The 16,751-nt window shown below is 51.9% G+C and overlaps 3 protein-coding genes across 4 annotated transcripts; 1 reads left to right on the top strand and 2 right to left on the bottom strand.

Annotated features, from left to right (window-relative positions):
* Positions 1-1,562: 1,562 nt before the first annotated feature.
* SMDT1 (single-pass membrane protein with aspartate rich tail 1) lies at positions 1,563-4,013 on the bottom strand. Its single transcript, XM_033057240.1, has 3 exons — positions 3,791-4,013; positions 3,146-3,286; positions 1,563-1,842 (listed from the first exon to the last, which is right to left on the bottom strand). The coding sequence occupies exons 1-2, from the start codon at positions 3,947-3,949 to the stop codon at positions 3,149-3,151; spliced, it is 297 nt and encodes a 98-aa protein (XP_032913131.1). The 5' UTR covers positions 3,950-4,013; the 3' UTR covers positions 1,563-1,842; positions 3,146-3,148.
* Positions 4,014-4,215: 202 nt separating this feature from the next.
* On the bottom strand, positions 4,216-11,698 carry PHETA2 (PH domain containing endocytic trafficking adaptor 2). Of its 2 annotated transcripts, none has more exons than XM_033058530.2 (3): positions 11,626-11,698; positions 9,575-9,671; positions 4,216-9,048 (listed from the first exon to the last, which is right to left on the bottom strand). In XM_033058530.2, exon 3 carries the CDS (start codon positions 9,038-9,040, stop codon positions 8,231-8,233), a length of 810 nt encoding a protein of 269 aa, XP_032914421.1. In that variant the 5' UTR covers positions 9,041-9,048; positions 9,575-9,671; positions 11,626-11,698; the 3' UTR covers positions 4,216-8,230. The 2 variants fall into 2 exon arrangements, with proteins under 2 accessions (XP_032914421.1, XP_032914420.1); XM_033058529.2 differs by lacking the exon at positions 11,626-11,698 and adding an exon at positions 10,629-10,707.
* Positions 10,775-16,034, top strand: NAGA (alpha-N-acetylgalactosaminidase). The gene is made up of 8 exons (XM_033058523.2): positions 10,775-11,323; positions 11,691-11,865; positions 12,008-12,185; positions 12,463-12,557; positions 13,213-13,374; positions 13,860-14,057; positions 14,261-14,404; positions 14,661-16,034. Exons 1-8 carry the CDS (start codon positions 11,160-11,162, stop codon positions 14,841-14,843), a joined length of 1,299 nt encoding a protein of 432 aa, XP_032914414.1. The 5' UTR covers positions 10,775-11,159; the 3' UTR covers positions 14,844-16,034.
* Positions 16,035-16,751: the final 717 nt, after the last annotated feature.

Consider the following 16,751-nt stretch of genomic DNA (forward strand, 5'->3'; position numbering starts at 1 on the left):
TAGTCTTCCTAGTTTCTCACAGAGAATATGTAGAATCCAATGGGCAAAGAAATCGTTGTGCATGAAGACATCAGCAGGGTTCATTTATCTGCTGTAAAACGAAATTACCTGGAAAAAGGGAGTTTGTACTGTTTTCTAGAATACGAAGGCTCTTTAAGAGTTTCTGAAGCCTAGCAGAAGATTGTGTTCTACCGTCACCTCATCCACTGAATCAGGAATTACTATTCCTTTTTGAGAGGGATAAGGAGAATTTATTCTTTCACCAGACAGAAGAGGTTTTCAGCAAGTAACTCAGTGCTAGAGCTGTTCCAGATGTGACCAGCACTGTATGTTTGTAGTACACTCAAATTTGTTCTTTTTTTTCTAGTCTAAATAATCGTCTTTTTATCCTGTAAGTACTGGGACTTTCTCCCCCATGAGGACTGTAACTCAGCACTCCTCAGGGATGTGTACATAGATACCTTGGGGCTCCAGGGTTTTTTAAGGACAGGGTAGACAAAATCAGGAGGGGCCCAGGAGGGACTGTAGGACAAAGCAGTGAAAAGGATTTTGGCAGTATATAAAGCAGGAACAGGTACATGTGTGGCTCCCAAGAGCAGATAAACAGGAACAACCACTTCTCAGGTGACTTTGGGCAAGTAGGGGGCAACTGATACCAAGTGTCTCAAGAACCTGACAGCTGCCTTTAGCTGCAGCTCTTGGGGTTACTCAGATTACAGGCTCCCTTTTCTCTCAGTAGCCATGCTGGGGAGTTACTGAGCAAACAGTAAAAGCTGTGCCAAAGAATAAGGGAACAAATGTGCTTGTTGGAACTATACTCCCAATCCAACAGCAACACCAATAAGGAAAGAAGTGGGCAGACCTAGTGACTAGAAACCATGAGACACTGGAGCAATGCTGGCTTAAGAAAAATAAATAATTGACCAACCTCTCAAGGTTTCATTTTGAGCAAACACCTGGTCTGATGTGACTGAAGACACTCTTCCTGTGCCATAACAGCAGAGAAGATCTTTTAAGTCTATGATACAAAGATTTAAGTGCAATAGCAAACACTTTTATGAAAAGAGGAGTTGGAAGTTCATACAGTGAAGTAAACAAATATATTAGGGCTCTTCTGGAAGGAAGTACTGAACTACCTAGGAAATATTAGACACTTGGAGCCAGTGTTCAGAGGTTAAATGCTATAAAACATATGAGCAAGTTCATTTGCAACTTGTCACCTGAACCTTTACCAACCCCACTCAAAGTTTTTACTCTGTGATGATAATACTGTCTTTAGTCTTCAGTGAGGTGAAGTTAATGACAGTCCCCATTGGATACAGCTAGACTGATGAACCAAAGTGCTATTGTTGATGTGCACTCATTTTTTAACAGGGCTGTGTTGTAGGGCTGCTGCTTCCCCTAGGATTCCCCTGTGCTGTAGATCAGTACTGAGTTACTGAAAGGACTCAGAAGAGAAAATAAGCATGAGGAGAGCTTCCCTACAGACATATGGAGATAGAAAGGTTAAGACAGAAATGCTAGGACACAGGCAAATAATGTATAAAAACACAGGACCCAAGTTGCACATGTCAATCTCTTGATCTTTAATTGTGTTTCCCATGCTGCTAATTAAAGGCATCCCAAGCAGTCTTTGATGAGGTGAGCAATGTGTGTGCAAGGACCCAGAGCCTATCAAGCACTTCCTTCAATCCTGATCTACAGATTTCCAGCATACAGAGACACTCACTGGCAAAAGGGGATACAAAGCCCCTGTCCCTGGGAAGGACAAAACACAGGTGACAGATGTTGGAACCATTGTTTTGTCAATGGCGTTCTCCTTTCTGGTCTTCTGTTCCAGTGCTGAAATAAAAAAGCAAGCTGTTACAGATTCATTACTGAGCTGCAGTCTCTATCTTCCTCCCAAAACTATACAAGATGGAATTTACATAAGGGGAGTTTCCAACAGGCCAGTGCAGTCTTTGCAATCTTTTAAGTCTTAGCTTTTAGCTGCACAGTGCATGCTGGAAAACCCCTTATCAACTGGAATATATCCACTAAACTGATTATAAATGTACATTATTTACAATTACTTCTCTGAAATAGTCTCTTTGTTCTATGAAGAATCAAGTATGTACAAACTCATCTTTACACAAGCAAAAGCTAAACAGAATAACAGAAAACACTAGAAAGTGTAGCATAGTGCAGATAAAGGTGAATTATTTCCATTCTTTCTGCAATGAGTCTGAATGGTCCAATTATTCCAGAGATCCATGTTGTAACACCCACCAGACAGTTTGTTCTCATGGGTTCTGGAACTCTCTTAAATTGTTCACCTACATCAGAATTTCAGACAGTACATGATTCTGTTTTTTTAAGAGTCATTCTGTGAGTTAAAAGACTTTTAAACAGGTAAACAAGTAGAACAAAATCATGGAATCGTTTAGGTTGGAAAAGACCTTCAAGTTCATTGAGTCCCAGTTGTTAATCCAGTACTGCCAAGTCCACTGCTAAACCACGTAGGTACCTCATCTACATCTTGTTTAAATACCTCCAGGGTGTGTGACTCCACCACCTCCCTAGGCAGTCTGCTCCAAAGCTGAACAATCCTTTCCCTGAAGAAATGTTTCCTAGTATCCAACCTAAACCTTCCCTAGCACAACCTGAGGCTATTTCCTCTTGTCTGGTTGCTTGTTATTTGGGAAAAGAGACTGAATCCTACTTGGCTACAACCTCCCCGAGCCTTCTTTTCACCAGGCTAAACAGCCCCAGCTCCCTCAGCCATGCCTCCTAACAGGTGTGTTTTAGATCTTGTCAGCTGAATCAGAAATAAAATGTAGGCAATGACAGTCTGTACTGCAGACAAAAGAGTCTTCAGTGTTCCTACATTATACATCCAGAGAAGGACAACAGAGCTGGTGGGGGGTCCAAAGCACAGATCAGTCTCTAAGAAATGCATGGTGTGGAGGATGCCCAGATACCAGTCTGACCTACTCTGGTAGAAAACAAAACAGTTCATAGCCAAAGGCATATCCGTGTGCATGTGTTTAACTGCAAGTGTGTCTTTAAAGCTGCTGCTGGCTGTATTTCTTTGTCTGACATTCTCCTTCCTGCCCTAAGCTGAATGGGAAGCACAAATAATTAAACTGCTGGTGTAATGACATACCCTTTAATCATCGTCATCGTCATCCTCTGGGACAAAGATATCGTGTTCTTCAAGTAAGGCTGCAAAGTTCTTACTGATCTGAGTACCAACATACAGGAAAGGGATTACGACGCTGAACACTCTGAGAAGGCCGAAGGGCGTCTGCAAGGAGTCGATTAAAAAGTGGATCTTTACATCCAAGCAAGTCGCATTTCGGCTGAACCGGCGCACTCCCGGCTCCACAGGCGCGGGGAGGGCCCGGGAAGCGGCCCGAAGAACGATCTGTGTCCCTAGTGCCAACCCCCAAACCCACCGCGCTTCATTGTAGTATTCTAGTATTACAAACACTCCCGCACCAACGAGCGGGGAGCCCGAGCAGGAACACCCGTAGCTTAGAAAGAGGGAGCCGGTCACAAATGACAAAAGGCGGTGCCGTAGGCGGGTGTTGATCTGCCCCTTACGCCGCAGCGCTGCCTCGCTCGGGGGGACGTGGGGGACACGGGCCGGGTGAGCCCCGCTCCCGCCTCCTCCCGCTGCCGAGCGCTTCCGCATCTCCGCCTATAGCCCCCGCCCATTGGCCCCAAGAATTGTCATTCATCCCCAACGCCCCGCCCACAGCAGCTGTGCCCGCACCGATTGGCTGCCGCCCGCTCGCCCCTCACTCACCTTAACCGGCTTGGGCAAAATGGCGCCGCTGCGGGTGACGGTGGCGCCCCGGGAGGGCACCAGCGGCACGGCCGGGGCCCGACCCGGCACACCCCAGCTCGCACGTCCCGAGCGAGCCACAGCTGCCACCAGGAGCCGCCCGGCTGCCGCTGCCATCATCCCGCCTGCCCCGAGCCGCGGCCGAGCCCAGGCGTCACCTGAGATCTCGCGAGATTTGTGGGGAGGCGGCGAGATCGGCGCTGCGCATGCGCGGGGCGAGGCCGCGCCCCCCCGGGCCTGGGGGCGTTTCTCGGTGCCCCGAGGGGGCGGACGGCCCGGGCCGCCTCCCGCCGCCTCCCGATAAGGGAAAACCGGGCCGGGCGGGAATGGCCAGGCCCTGCGGACACGCCCGAGGGACTTCACGGTTCCACTGGCAGCGCATGGGCTAGAAAACAAACCGGTTTATTCGGCTTCACTGCATAAAGTACAAACTCTAAACAATGTAATGCGATGCGTAATACAAGTTCCGCGTGTAAAACAAACTCTGAACAATGCAATGTATAATACGAGTTCCGCGTGTAAAACAAAGGCGCATGCAAAACCGCCTCCTAAAAACAGGAATACGTCCTACCTAAAATAGAAGCACTTGGAAAGGCAGGAGTCACTCATAGTGTTTTCCAGGTAATTGTGAGGAGAGAACACAATTTTTGTACTGCTATTGAAAGATGCCCCCGTGCATTTATTTCAGTGGAGTTTTTTTTTCAGCTTCTCTGCAAAGGCGGCCGAGAGAGAGGTAACATTGAGGGGTGGCTCCCCCAGGCACTATTAGTGCAGTAGCTACTGCAACACAAAATCTCTGATGTTGTTCATGATTGTCCACCACATAGCTAAGAGTGGCCACAGGTAAAACCTTCAGGTTGCTCTTCACCAGGACTCAGTGGAAAACAGCACCGTTTGAAAAAAAAAAATATATATATATGCAGAAATTATATATTACAGGCTCAAATCTGAAATGCCAGCCTCAGAAAAATGTAAGGATTAAATCAACTGTTTTAGCAGGATTAAGAGCCCTTCTCAGCACAGCTCACAAAGGCCATGTCAGAATTGCCCTTCCTCTTTCAATTTCTTTTAAATTTTAGCACTTTTCTCTCATTGCTTATTCACTAAAGAAAACTCTTAGAAAAGGATTTTACTTGAGTACTTTAAGAAAAGTACCCATTCAATTTCAGTGTTCAGCTCCCCCTTTGCCAAGGAACCTGTTTAGATAGACATTCTATATTTTTAAAAATAAAAAGGGGAAGTGAAGGCAGGAGGTGAAATAGTCCAAACCTGACTGACTGGAGAAAAACCCTGGGTGGCAATCAGTCTTATTTTGCGGCCAGGGACCATGTGCAGTGAAAACTCTCTGACTTTCCTGCAACAATCTCTGCCTGCAGAAAGACAGACAGGCTGCTCCATTAGCCAGCTGAATGTTCAGCCTCAGGAAGCTGAAATCCCATTCTCCTACCTGGGGGCTGCTTCAAAGGCAGTGCCAGCACAACCAATTCAGCTGGGCTGGCTCGATAGCCTCGATCTCTGAGGAGGCACTGCAGCACTCAGCTGCTTCCTGCCTAATGAAGCAAGTGGCAGTGGTCATTAAAAAACCTGTACTCCCATACAAATTTGGGCATGGCTCCCATTATGGCCCTCTGCACTCAGAAAAGGGTGGATCCTGCTGCAGGAGTGGGATGGTGAGTAAACCCTGATCAAGTGCATCCAAAGTCATGCAGTGCTTTGGAGACCTAGCAAAGGCCCAGGCAAGGATGGCTGGGCTGAGCATAAATGTGGATCAGGATTCAGCCATTTTCTTGTCAGCACTGCAGAATAAAACTAAAATTGCAGAAAAAAAATATTCCAAATGCGATCAGACGGAAAGCAGAGCGCAGTGCCTCACTTGCAGGATTGGGGATTTAGTTGGGATATGTGCTAACGCAAAAGTAGGTAGCATGGAAATTGTGCTGTTTGAATGGGACAGATTAAAGCATTAAATATAAGCTCTTTAATAGTGTTATGAGCACAATCCTGGCTTACTAAAACAAACTAAGCTTCTTAAAAGTTAAACTGCCCTTAAATGAATAATACTGTCTCAGTTTCAGTTCTGACAGAACTGGCTTTGTTAATTAATTTTCCCTTCAAGTCACTCCCAATTCTTGGGCCTCACATAGGAACTGCCACTACATTTTGATTTGTTTTGGAAGTTGAGTCTTTACTGTCAATCTGCCTTACGTTAATCTGAGAATTAGGAATATTCTCTCTGTATTACATTAAAAAAAATAACCACAGGAAAATTCTTGATAAATTTGACATTGGTCCCAAAACACATGCTCAGAGCAAGGAGGTACCAGGTAGTGCAATCCCCTGATGCTGCTGCCCTGGCATGGGAAAGGGGACACATTTACAGCCAGGAATGCTGCAACACTAAACTCTTCAAGCAGCAGGGCAGGGAGGCAGAAACGGCCCCTACATCCAACCAGCTGAGTTGCTGATGAAGCCAGGGCCTTGCTCCATGGCCACCTGCTCCTGATTTTTCTGAACTGTTTTCACAAAAGCAGAACAAAAATAATCCTCACAAACGTGACGACCCTTACTGTGAAGTAATACAGCCACAAACTGGAGAGGACTGGATTACATTACTCACAAGTGAAGGTTACATTCTCACTGCCCAAAGTCATTTGCAAGATCTAATTTAAGATCTGATCTCCTCTAATATACCATCTAGCCATAATTAGGCAGGAAGCTGGATGCTCATAATCTTAAACTACCAGTGACATTTTTTAAAAGGCACCAAGAGTTAATAGAAATTTGATTTCTGCATTGGCTATCTCTACAGGCTATTGCAAAGTAGGAAGCCAAGTGTGTTTAAGTCCTGAAAGATTCCAGCCTGTCATGACCTGAAATGGGCTTTTGCTTTCCTAGAAAAGCTCTTTAACAAAACAGGATAATAAAAACAGGTTTAATGTTTTTAGATAGGAAGCATGCAACTAGGTAAGGGAGATTTTTAAAAAGCATCCCAAGAGTGTTCCAGTCCCTGGACTTGGCACCCACCTACTGGTACCGTGTGCCTTGTGGCCAAGGTTTCTGACCTACTGATGGGTAAGTCTCTTTCCATAGTGAGGTGACAGGTGTGCCATTCCTGCAGCCCTCCCAGCCTGCTGGGAGGATGGGATGTGCTGCAGAGATCAGCCAAGCAATGCTGACATGAAATCAGAGGGAAGTGCCAGCAGGCAGGTGCAGGCTTGGTAGAAGGTAGTGATATGGCTTTGGTGCTAGAGAGGCAAGCCCAGACACTGCCAACACCCGTAACTCACTCCCACACATTCACTTCTCCTCCTGAGACCAGCCCTCTCTCCCTCCCCACTCCTTCAAAGCCCCTCCTCCAACTGTGCAGCACTGCCAGGAGCTGGGCAAAGCCACAACACTGAGAGGCCCTGCAGGAGTGTGGCTCTGCACACCCTCTTGGGCCAGCAGCCCGAGGAGCTGGTTGAGCCCTATATGGCACTTTGCAGGGGCTGTGGTCTAAGCAAAGGCTGAGAAATTTACTCCTGCCCAGGCAAAGAGGCTTTAGCATCCCTGTTCAGGAACAGGGAAACCTTGAGCCAGAGATATTAGCAGGTTTGGTTACCACTTGACAGAGTCCAGATCAGCTCTGGGGAGCTCCTGGTATCCTTGCTGTGGCTTCAGGCCAAGTTCTCTGTCTCCATTTCAGACTTGCTGCTGAATATGAGCACACAAAGAGATAGTTACAAGACCATGATATCCACATCCTGAAGGATTTAGCTGAAAGAAAGATTAATGCAGAGGAAAGTAAAGAAACAATGCAAAAGCCCCAGCTGCTGGGCCAGCAACAGCTGCAGCGGCTTACACGTCCTGTAGTGAGAGAGGCACAAGGCTGGAGGCATGTGCCAGGGCCAGTGACCTGTCAGAGGCACTTCATAAGAGCCCAGCCTTATCTGCTGCAGAAGAACAAAGGCAGAAGGACCTTGGTACAGTACCACAGACAGTAATAAACACTGACCAAAAACAAACTTCCACACTGAGAAACAAAACCAAAAAATGTGGTGAAGGAGGGTTAAGGGATGAAACACTTGGAGCATCCACCACGTCAGGACAGCAAGTGGCCAAGCCCGTTGGCTGAGGTTCACTACATATGTGCTGATTTGGGCAGCTCCTATTTCCAGCAGAGAGAGTTTAAATAAAGGTGGCTCCCCTGGCATTACACACTCTCCAGCTGTATAAAGCTTCATGGAAATTAAATGTGAGGTTTAGAGGAGATTTGAGTCCCTCCCAAGTGAAGCATACGCACACAGCACATTCAGCCACTCCTGAGGGCTGGGGCAAGCAGTGTCCCTCACTTCACTCTTCCCGCATGCAGGACAGGCTGCCGGGCACAGCTGGCCAGTGTCTTGTGTCCTGCACCCCCAGTCACGGGTGTCCCCTCTTCTGCCTCTCCTGCCATTCCCGCCTCAGCACTGCGATCTCCTGCCCGTACCAGTTGTGCAGCTTGGAGAAGCAGATCGTTTCTGGTGACACTGGGCTCTCCAGCATGGCAGGTGAGAGGCCAGGTGCTGGGGATCCTGTGGCACTGCCAGTGGCCGAGCGCCGGCGTGGAGGCAGGGGCGGGGGCTTTGTTTGCCCCCCATCATGGTCAGTGCAGGTGGCCCCACTGGCGACACAACCACCACTACTCCATGTGGAGTAGCCGTTCTCCAGGGTGGTGGGCTTCTCCTGGAGAGGCTGCAAGGCAGGGTTGGAGAGATGCCTCTTCCTGCCAGAGGAGGACCTCTGTGGAGACTTACGGCAAGCAGCCAAGCTCTTGCAAGCCTCCTCCAGCTGCTTCTCCAGCTCCCTTACCACCAGCCGCATGTAGTCGAAGCTGGCCCGTGAGAGTGCCTTCACCCAGGCCTCCATGGCAGCCTGCCCATCGGCCACCAGCACATAAGCCCTGGCACCAGCGTCATCAAAGCGGATGGCAAAGGCGAACTCCTCAGCAGCCTCGCACAGCTCCACAGTGCAGCCCTCCAGGACCACCAGCCCCACAGGCTCCCGGCTCTCCCGCTCCTCAAAGTAGAAGAGGAGGTTGCCCTTGAGGACGAACCAGCGGCGCTGGTAGGAGGTGCCATGGTGGTGGGCATGGTGGTGGTGCCGCTCCACCCGCTTGCGCAGAAAGCCGGTGTGGTCGGCAGGCGAGTCGCAGGTGGCGTAGTGGGCCACGCTGCGCTCATTCAGCTTCATCGCCCCACCTAGGAGCAGAGGAACAGAGGGGGAAGAGGTTGTCTTGGTGTGCGGAGCATGTCACTGGCCCCACCAGAAGAGGCCTGATCCTGCTCCCAGGGAAAAGCAGCCTCGACTCCAGCAGGCACTAATACAGGACAGTGTCTAACCCCGCAGTACCCTACAAAGGGCAGGCTGGTTCCTCGCTGCTGCAAAGAGGAGGTCACTACCAGAGCCTCACCACCCAGACACCTGCCTTCCCTGGAATGCCAACACTGCTGTTTCATTTCTTATTCCACAAGTGACCTACTTTGCTGATTTTTAATGGGGCACATCAAAGAAATTTGCTTCTGCCTGTGAGGCACTCATTTTGCTCTCTATATTAGAAGGCAGGATAAGAAGAGTGTTTCAGACCCAAGGGCTCCGGAAGTCATACTTCTGCCCCATTCCCTACTCCCTGTCTCCATGCAGGACCACCCACCCCCACCAGCTCTTCTGGCAGCAGAGCTCTCAGCTCCAGCAGGTTCACCAGCGGTGGGGTGCAAGGTACCATACCAGCTGTGCAGGTCAGACCGCAAACCCTCGCTGTCTTCCTTGGCCAGGCTGCTCCCTAGCCGAGGGTGTCTGAAGCTTCAGTGTGATGAGCACCATCCTTTGTTAGAGGAAAAGGATGAAGAAGTAGGAGTTACGGACCAGAACAGTTTGGGACTGACAGAGCTAAGAGCTGTGTCACTCCCACCCCAGAAATCCAGGGTCCTCAGTGCAGGCAAGCTGCACTGGAAACTGGGCTGGCAAAACTGGGGGAACATGCACTCTTTTCAAAGCCTGGGCCCCATTCCAGCTCAGGCCAGCACTCCTGTGTGTTTGTTTTCTGGCTCCTAGGTTTGTTTTGGGTTTATTAAAAGAAAAAAAATAAATATTTCATAAAAGTTGTCATTGCCCCATTTGTGGCAGGCAACTCAGCAAATCAAGGAGGACACAGCCTTGAAGGACAGAGCCAGGACAGCCTTTGTGGATTGTTCAATTGCAAAAGGATTTCCAACCGCTAGAACTCCACACACAGAAATATGCAGAAAACAAACCACAGACACCACTCCCAGGGCACATTTGGGAGCTAGGAGCTCCCCACTACTGAGCAACATCCAGAATCCCTCCCAGAGCCCCTTCTATCCCATCAGGGTTTGTGGGGCACGGCTGAGGACATGGGGGCACGGACCTCAGTTGAAAAACGCCCAAGACCCCGATCAGACACAAGGAAAGGCTGTTCCCTGGAGGTGCTCTGCCCTGGGGAGCTTCCAGCCCGGCACACTCAGGCTGCGGACAGCCGGGCCGGCCCTGACGCGAGGGGGCTGTGGGGGTCCCACGTGTGCCGTGCTGGGCTCTGTGTCTTTGTGAGCGGGCGCACGCCTGTGCCATGGGGCTGCGTGTCTTTGTGTCTGTGTGCGTGTGTGTGTGTTCGCCCCTCCGTGTGTGTGTTCGCCGTGTGCCTGCGACCCCCGCGGCCGCTCCCGTCCCGCCGCCGCCCTGCCCCGGCCCAGCCCGGCCCCTGGCTCCTGCCCAGCGCCTCTCCTGCGACGGCGGGACCCCGGCCCGGCCCCTCCCGGCTCACCTCCGGCCGCTCCTGCTCGGCGGTGCGGGGCAGCCCGGCCCTGCCGCGGCCGGGCGGGGAAGGCTCCTGCGGCCGCCGGGGCCGTCCCGCCGCGCCGGCAGCACCGCCCCGCCGGCGGCGAGGGGGAGCGGGGGGGCCGGGGGGGCACCGCAGCCAGACCGGAGCCGCGTCCTCCCGCACCCCTTCCCTCCGCCCGACACCTCTGCGGGGTCGCCACCTGGGGGGCCCTTAAACTCCCCATTCCCAGAGGCACTGCTGGGATGCAGCAGGCAGGGGGGCGGCGTTGACAGGGTGGCTGCAATTGGGTGCAGCTGCAATGGGGTGCAATACGGGCTGGGCGCAGTGCTGATGGGTACCAGCTATGGGGTGCAGCCAGGGGCAGCAATGTTAATGGGGTGGCACGGCTATGGGGCGCGGTGCTGCGGGCGCTCAGGAGGCGTGGGCGGCCGGTCAGGTGATGTGGCCGGCATCATGTGAGCGGGGCCGGGCCGGGCTGGGCCGGGAGAGTGGCTTTGTGCCCCGGCGGCAGCGATGGGGACGGTGCTACTGAGCGGGCTGGCCCTGGCCGTAGCCCTGGCGCTGCCCTCCATGGCCCTGGAGAACGGGCTGGCGCGCACTCCCCCCATGGGCTGGATGTCCTGGGAGAGGTTCCGCTGCGACGTGGACTGCGAGGCGGATCCCCGCAACTGCATCAGGTCGGCGGATGGGGCTCGGTCAGGTCGAACTTCAGGCCCGGGGTGGCTCTGGCACCGTCTGCGTCCCTGGGACCCGGCGCGGATGGTGCATGGGAGGCGGGAGGCTCAGACGCCCCGGTGCTGGGCCAGAGAGCCCCCAGAGCTGAGGGATGTGGCCAGGCTTTTCAGGCACTCGGGGAAACGCTTCCCCCTCGGTGAGATCAATAAACACGGACAGGGTTTAAATGCGAGCGCTAGAGACCCGCCCATGGCCCGGACTAGCCCTGCAGAGCCCCCAGTTAACCCCAAATCCCTGTGCCTACCTCATCTGGTTAGGCACAAAGGTGCCTCGCAGAGTCCCAGCCTGCCATGTCTCCTCAATTCACAGTGAGCAGCTCTTCTTCGAGATGGCAGACCGGCTGGCAGAGGATGGCTGGAGGGAGCTGGGCTACGAGTACATCAACATTGATGACTGCTGGTCTGCCAAGCAGCGGGATGCGGCCGGACAGCTGGCTCCTGACCCCAAGAGATTTCCCAGTGGAATTAAGGCTCTGGCTGACTATGTGAGTGCCTCCTGGGGGGCACTGGGGATCTCTGTCCCCATACCAGTGTGGTGGGAGAGCTGGGAAGGAATAGAGGACCCTGGTACCTGGGAGACCCCTTGGCTCCCTTCATTTGGTCCTTGCAGCTCTGTTCTCCTCACAGGTCCATGCCAGGGGCCTGAAGCTGGGCATTTATGCTGACCTGGGCGTCTTCACCTGTGGGGGCTACCCAGGCACCATGTTGGAACATGTGAAGCAGGATGCTCAGACCTTTGCAGCGTGGGGTGTGGACATGCTGAAGCTGGATGGGTGCTACTCGTCCACAGAGGAACAGGAAAAAGGTAAAAGTCCACCAGCCTCTGGCATTCCTCCCCAGCTGCTTGGGTTGGGCGGCTGGTCCTCTGCAGCAAGACTCAGCCAGCCAGTTCTGCTCTTGTGCCTCCTATTGCGGCTCTTGGGAAAAGAGGCAGGAGTTTGTGTGCCCTGGAGCCGATGTAAGGAAGGAAGCCAGGCTAGCCTGGTATTCCCCTTGTTGGGTTGGCTGGGATAAAGGCTGCTACTGGGACATGGGCTGCTGCCAGCCACCCCCTTCACTGGTTGTCATCTTCTCTCCCTAAGGATACCCGGAAATGGCGAGAGCCTTAAATGCCACAGGCCGCCCCATTGTCTACTCCTGCAGCTGGCCAGCATATCAGGGGGGTCTCCCCCCCAAGGTAAGGGTTTGCCTATGTTGGCAAGTTCCCTTTTCCCCTGTGTCCTGGAGGAGCTCTCGCTGGAATACCAGGAGCAGGGTGTTACACTTACTTGTCTACCCCTGGATGGTGCTGCAGATCCCCAGAGGGAATGGGACCTTCCTGCCAGGCATCTGGGGACACCTGGGGGTCCCAATATGGCTAGGTGATGGGAGTTTGTGGGAAGAAGGCTCTGGGGTGTATGCTCCCCACCCTACTCAGATGGTGTGGGGTTGGTCTTGACGGTCTTCTTGTGGAACAGTCCTGTCTGGTTTCAGTGCTTGAAATAGGATAATGTTCCTAGTATATATTTCTTGAGAATTAGTTGCACCCACATATTTCCTCTTTCACTTTTTGAGTCGATCCTGAGCTGCTCTCATTCTTGTAGGTGGTGAGTTATCATATTTCCCCATGGCCTCTGTGGTTGTTTTGCCAGACATGGCCTCTTGTACTGGGGTGTGCCCAAACATAGTGGGATATGACTCTGTCTTGCCTCCTCACCCTTCTCCAGATTCCTCTGCCTTTCACGCACTTGCTGAACAGTGCAGCTCTCAACAAATCAACAGTGCTGCCCCCGCTTCCCCCACCTTGCGGAACAGCTTTTTTCTCTCCTGCCTTACACTGTTCTCCTTGTCAGGTGAACTACACCATCCTGGCAGAGATCTGCAACCTGTGGCGTAACTATGATGACATCCAGGACTCCTGGACCAGTGTACTTTCCATCGTGGACTGGTTCTTCACAAACCAGGATGTGCTGCAGCCGGCAGCTGGCCCTGGTCACTGGAACGACCCGGACATGGTGCGGATGGGTGGTGGGTGCTTTGACCTTGTCTGGGGATGAGGATCCCCAGGGATCCCTGTCTAGGGGCAGGACAAAGGAAAAGCTCCAGGAGCAGGAGCCCTGTCGCTGCACAGGCAAAGCTGGTGTTGCCCTTGGCTAAGCTGTGGGAAAATGCATGGTTACAATGAACCCTTCACCACTTGAGTTTACCTGTCATGTTCTCCAGCTGTTCTTATCCTTCCCTACACAGCCCGAGGGCAAATAGTGGTGAAACAAAGGGTGTTCAAAACAAAGGGATTGCATTTGAATGTATGTTGCTAGCAGGGATGAGATATCCCTGTGGCTGTGGCAGCAGTGGTGGACTACTTAAGGGGAAGCGAAAGTGTGCATGAGGTTTCTCCTTTGTGTTTCCTCCCAGCAGGAAGCAGCATCACCACAGGTGACAAGCAGACAAGTTTCTAACCTTTTTCTGCTCCTTCATCTTTTCACCATCTTCCTTCCAGCTCATCGTTGGAAACTTTGGCCTTAGCTATGAGCAGTCACGCTCCCAAATGGCTTTGTGGACAGTGATGGCAGCTCCGCTCCTCATGTCCACGGATCTCCGCACCATCTCCCCCAGTGCCAAGGAAATCCTGCAGAACCGCCTGATGATCCAGATCAACCAGGACCCCCTGGGAATCCAGGGGCGCAGGATTGTCAAGGTAAGGGGGAAAGCAGATGCATTTGGGAGAGCAGACAGAAGTAGCACAGAGCATCAAAGTAAGGAGAGGGAAGTGATGCAGAGAAACAGGAGCAGGAGAGCTGTAGGAGTTGTGGGCCTGCTGGTGTAGCAGCCCCAGAGGGCAAAATCAGAAGTTATACTGCTCCTAGCAACTCTGCCTCACCCACCTATCCCCACCCCTAGGAGAAATCCCACATCGAGGTGTTTCTGCGCCCACTGTCCCAGGCTGCCAGTGCCCTTGTGTTCTTCAGCCGGAGGACAGATATGCCCTTCCGCTACACCACCAGCCTGGCTAACCTCCACTTCCCTGAGGATGCTGTGTATGAGGTGAGCCCCACTGACACCCTGCACAGCAGGGCTGGCCCATGGCACATGGATCCCCCTCCCACATCTCTATGCATTTTGGGGAAGCGAGAGGGAGTACTCTCACTCCATGGCTCTGGGATGAAGGGGCAGCTGCCCACTGGATCACTCTTCTGTTTCCCACTGCTGTGCCCTGTCCTGCTATGCCGTGTCAGTGACCATCACTGGACCTCAAGATGAAAGGTCTGGAATTGCTGGTAGCTCCGTCTCTCTCTTTCAGGTACAAGACGTGTATGTCGGGAAGATCGTCGGGGCCTTAAAGGCAGCAGACAACTTCACAGTGGTTATCAACCCCTCAGGGGTGGTGATGTGGTATCTCCGTCCTGTGGCACTCCCACTACAACCCTGGCATGTTGTCAGACAGCAAGCCCCTGGCAAGGGTTTCCACCCGGCCCTTCTGTGACAGGGCCCAGTGGATGGGGTGTGGACCAGTGCCAGGGTGAGCTGTGAGACCCCAGGGCACGTGGCTCTTCCCTGCACAAGTGCCTTTTGCTGGTGAGCCCAGCAATGCTGGGCAGTGACCATACCCTGGTACCAGCTTGATGATGTCTGCTTCATCTGCGTAAATCAGGAATTCTTGTTGCCCACTAACAGGTGTGCAGAGCGTAGCGCCTTGGTGATTGCAAAGCCTTTGAGATCCTCCTGTGGAAGATGCCACACAAGTAGAGTCCAGCCACTACTGAAGTTTGTCAGCTCTGACACCCGAGAACTTAACTGCTTTGAGCTGAGTACTACTGGCTGCTGCAGGGGCTGTTTGAACTACACCTGTAGAAAGGCTTTGGGTGCTCAGTATCTCCTAGGGTTGTGACATCCCCTTTTCCCTCAGCCTCACCCCCCAAGTGTGTGATGGCATTAACCTCAAGGATCAGGCTTGGTCACCTTCTTTCTTTTGCTGTAATCAGCTTGGTTTAGAGTAAGGGGCTGTCAACAGGGCTGCATCTCTCCCACGTATCCCCACCAAGAGCTCTTGGAGGCATAATTGTTCTGTCAGTGAGGCTTGGCTTGGAGGCTTGATCCTGCTGCCACGATCCTAGAGCCAGCACTAATTCACCCTAATGTGCGTGCTAGCTTTGTATTAAAGCCCCTCTGGTAGGAGTTTACAGCAGAGCACAGCAAAAATCTCCATGAGCCATGTACAACCCCAGGAGCCCTGCTGTGGCACACACCAAAAACTGCAGCCATAGCACACTGGGTAGGAGTGCAGGCAGGAAGATGCTGATACTCAGTTCATGTAGCCTTTTGGGTTGGGAGTTGGTCACAGGTGTCTCCAAGCTGAAAGCTGCATCCTTCTTTCTCTAGAAGAAAATTTCTGCTAAAAGAAGGATCAGATCCTACTCCAGCAGGCTGAAAACTTAGGGTTTCTCAGGGAATGGCTGCTTCTTCCAAGGGCCCTTGCATCCACAGCTCTATCCTGAGGAGAAGCCTGCACTCATAAACTGGAAGTGAGTGTCAGGATACTCTAAAGCTCGATGGCTTCACCTCCATACAGCAGACAGCCTACGGAAGAGTTCTAGATGACACAAGATTAAGCCTCAGACTGGGGAAATATCACATTTTAGATTAAGAAAAAAAATAAAATCTCTATTTCTGTTCAGCTGTGGGAGGGCTCCTGGTCATCTGTTCATTCTGGTTCCTGAAAGACTAAATGGTTGATTCTGGCCCCTTCCAGAAACTTTCTCTGCGGTGCAGGGTTATGATACTGTACGCAATGCTTGCAGTTCTAATAAGGAAGTACTTGCTAGCAAGGAGCTGGTTTTGTTCTTGGGGAGTGATCGAGGCAAATTGATTGAAATAAAGGGAAGTAGTCTCTGTCTCATGTGTTGCTAGCTATAGCTGCTTAGTTAATACAGGATTACAGGGTAGTTGCCTCAAAACAGGAACAACTATGTTAGGAAATAAAACTGGTTTCCTGTCAGAAACTGGACTGATGCAGAGTAGGAAATGGCTTTCCAGTAGTTACATCATGTCCAGCAAGGCAGTGACATTCCTTGGCACAAGGGGAAACAGATTCAACAGTCTATAGCCAAGTGCCATTTTCCCTATTATGCTGGAAAAAAATTGCTGGCAATGAGTTTCTTTTAAAGACTTGAAAGGCCTTCCATCTGGTGTAATGCACATAGAAGAGGTACTATGAATGTAGCTGTAGTGAGTAGCAGTGGGGTCACACAGCCCTTGCTACATGCAGTGATGGGACATGAACATGTGGCAGTTCTGGATACCTGGGCATAACCACAGGCAGCAGCCAGGCTTCCACCCTTCCGAGGCAGCAAGGGGATAAGCTCCACCTTCTTCACTCCCCCCAGTTACTTGA

Source organism: Catharus ustulatus, chromosome 4, assembly GCF_009819885.2.
Source record: "Catharus ustulatus isolate bCatUst1 chromosome 4, bCatUst1.pri.v2, whole genome shotgun sequence".
Taxonomy (NCBI): domain Eukaryota; kingdom Metazoa; phylum Chordata; class Aves; order Passeriformes; family Turdidae; genus Catharus; species Catharus ustulatus.

What these genes read in the sequence shown, in the direction of transcription:
- NAGA (XM_033058523.2), top strand. Translation starts at nt 11,160, where the DNA reads ATGGGGACGGTGCTACTGAGCGGGCTGGCCCTGGCCGTAGCCCTGGCG. An exon ending in TTAAGGCTCTGGCTGACTAT is followed by an intron (nt 11,866 to 12,007) that starts GTGAGTGCCTCC and finishes TTCTCCTCACAG; the next exon opens with GTCCATGCCAGGGGCCTGAA. An exon ending in AGGGGGGTCTCCCCCCCAAG is followed by an intron (nt 12,558 to 13,212) that starts GTAAGGGTTTGC and finishes TCTCCTTGTCAG; the next exon opens with GTGAACTACACCATCCTGGC.
- PHETA2 (XM_033058530.2), bottom strand. Translation starts at nt 9,040, where the DNA reads ATGAAGCTGAATGAGCGCAGCGTGGCCCACTACGCCACCTGCGACTCG.
- SMDT1 (XM_033057240.1), bottom strand. Translation starts at nt 3,949, where the DNA reads ATGATGGCAGCGGCAGCCGGGCGGCTCCTGGTGGCAGCTGTGGCTCGC. An exon ending in TTTTGCCCAAGCCGGTTAAG is followed by an intron (nt 3,287 to 3,790) that starts GTGAGTGAGGGG and finishes GACTCCTTGCAG; the next exon opens with ACGCCCTTCGGCCTTCTCAG.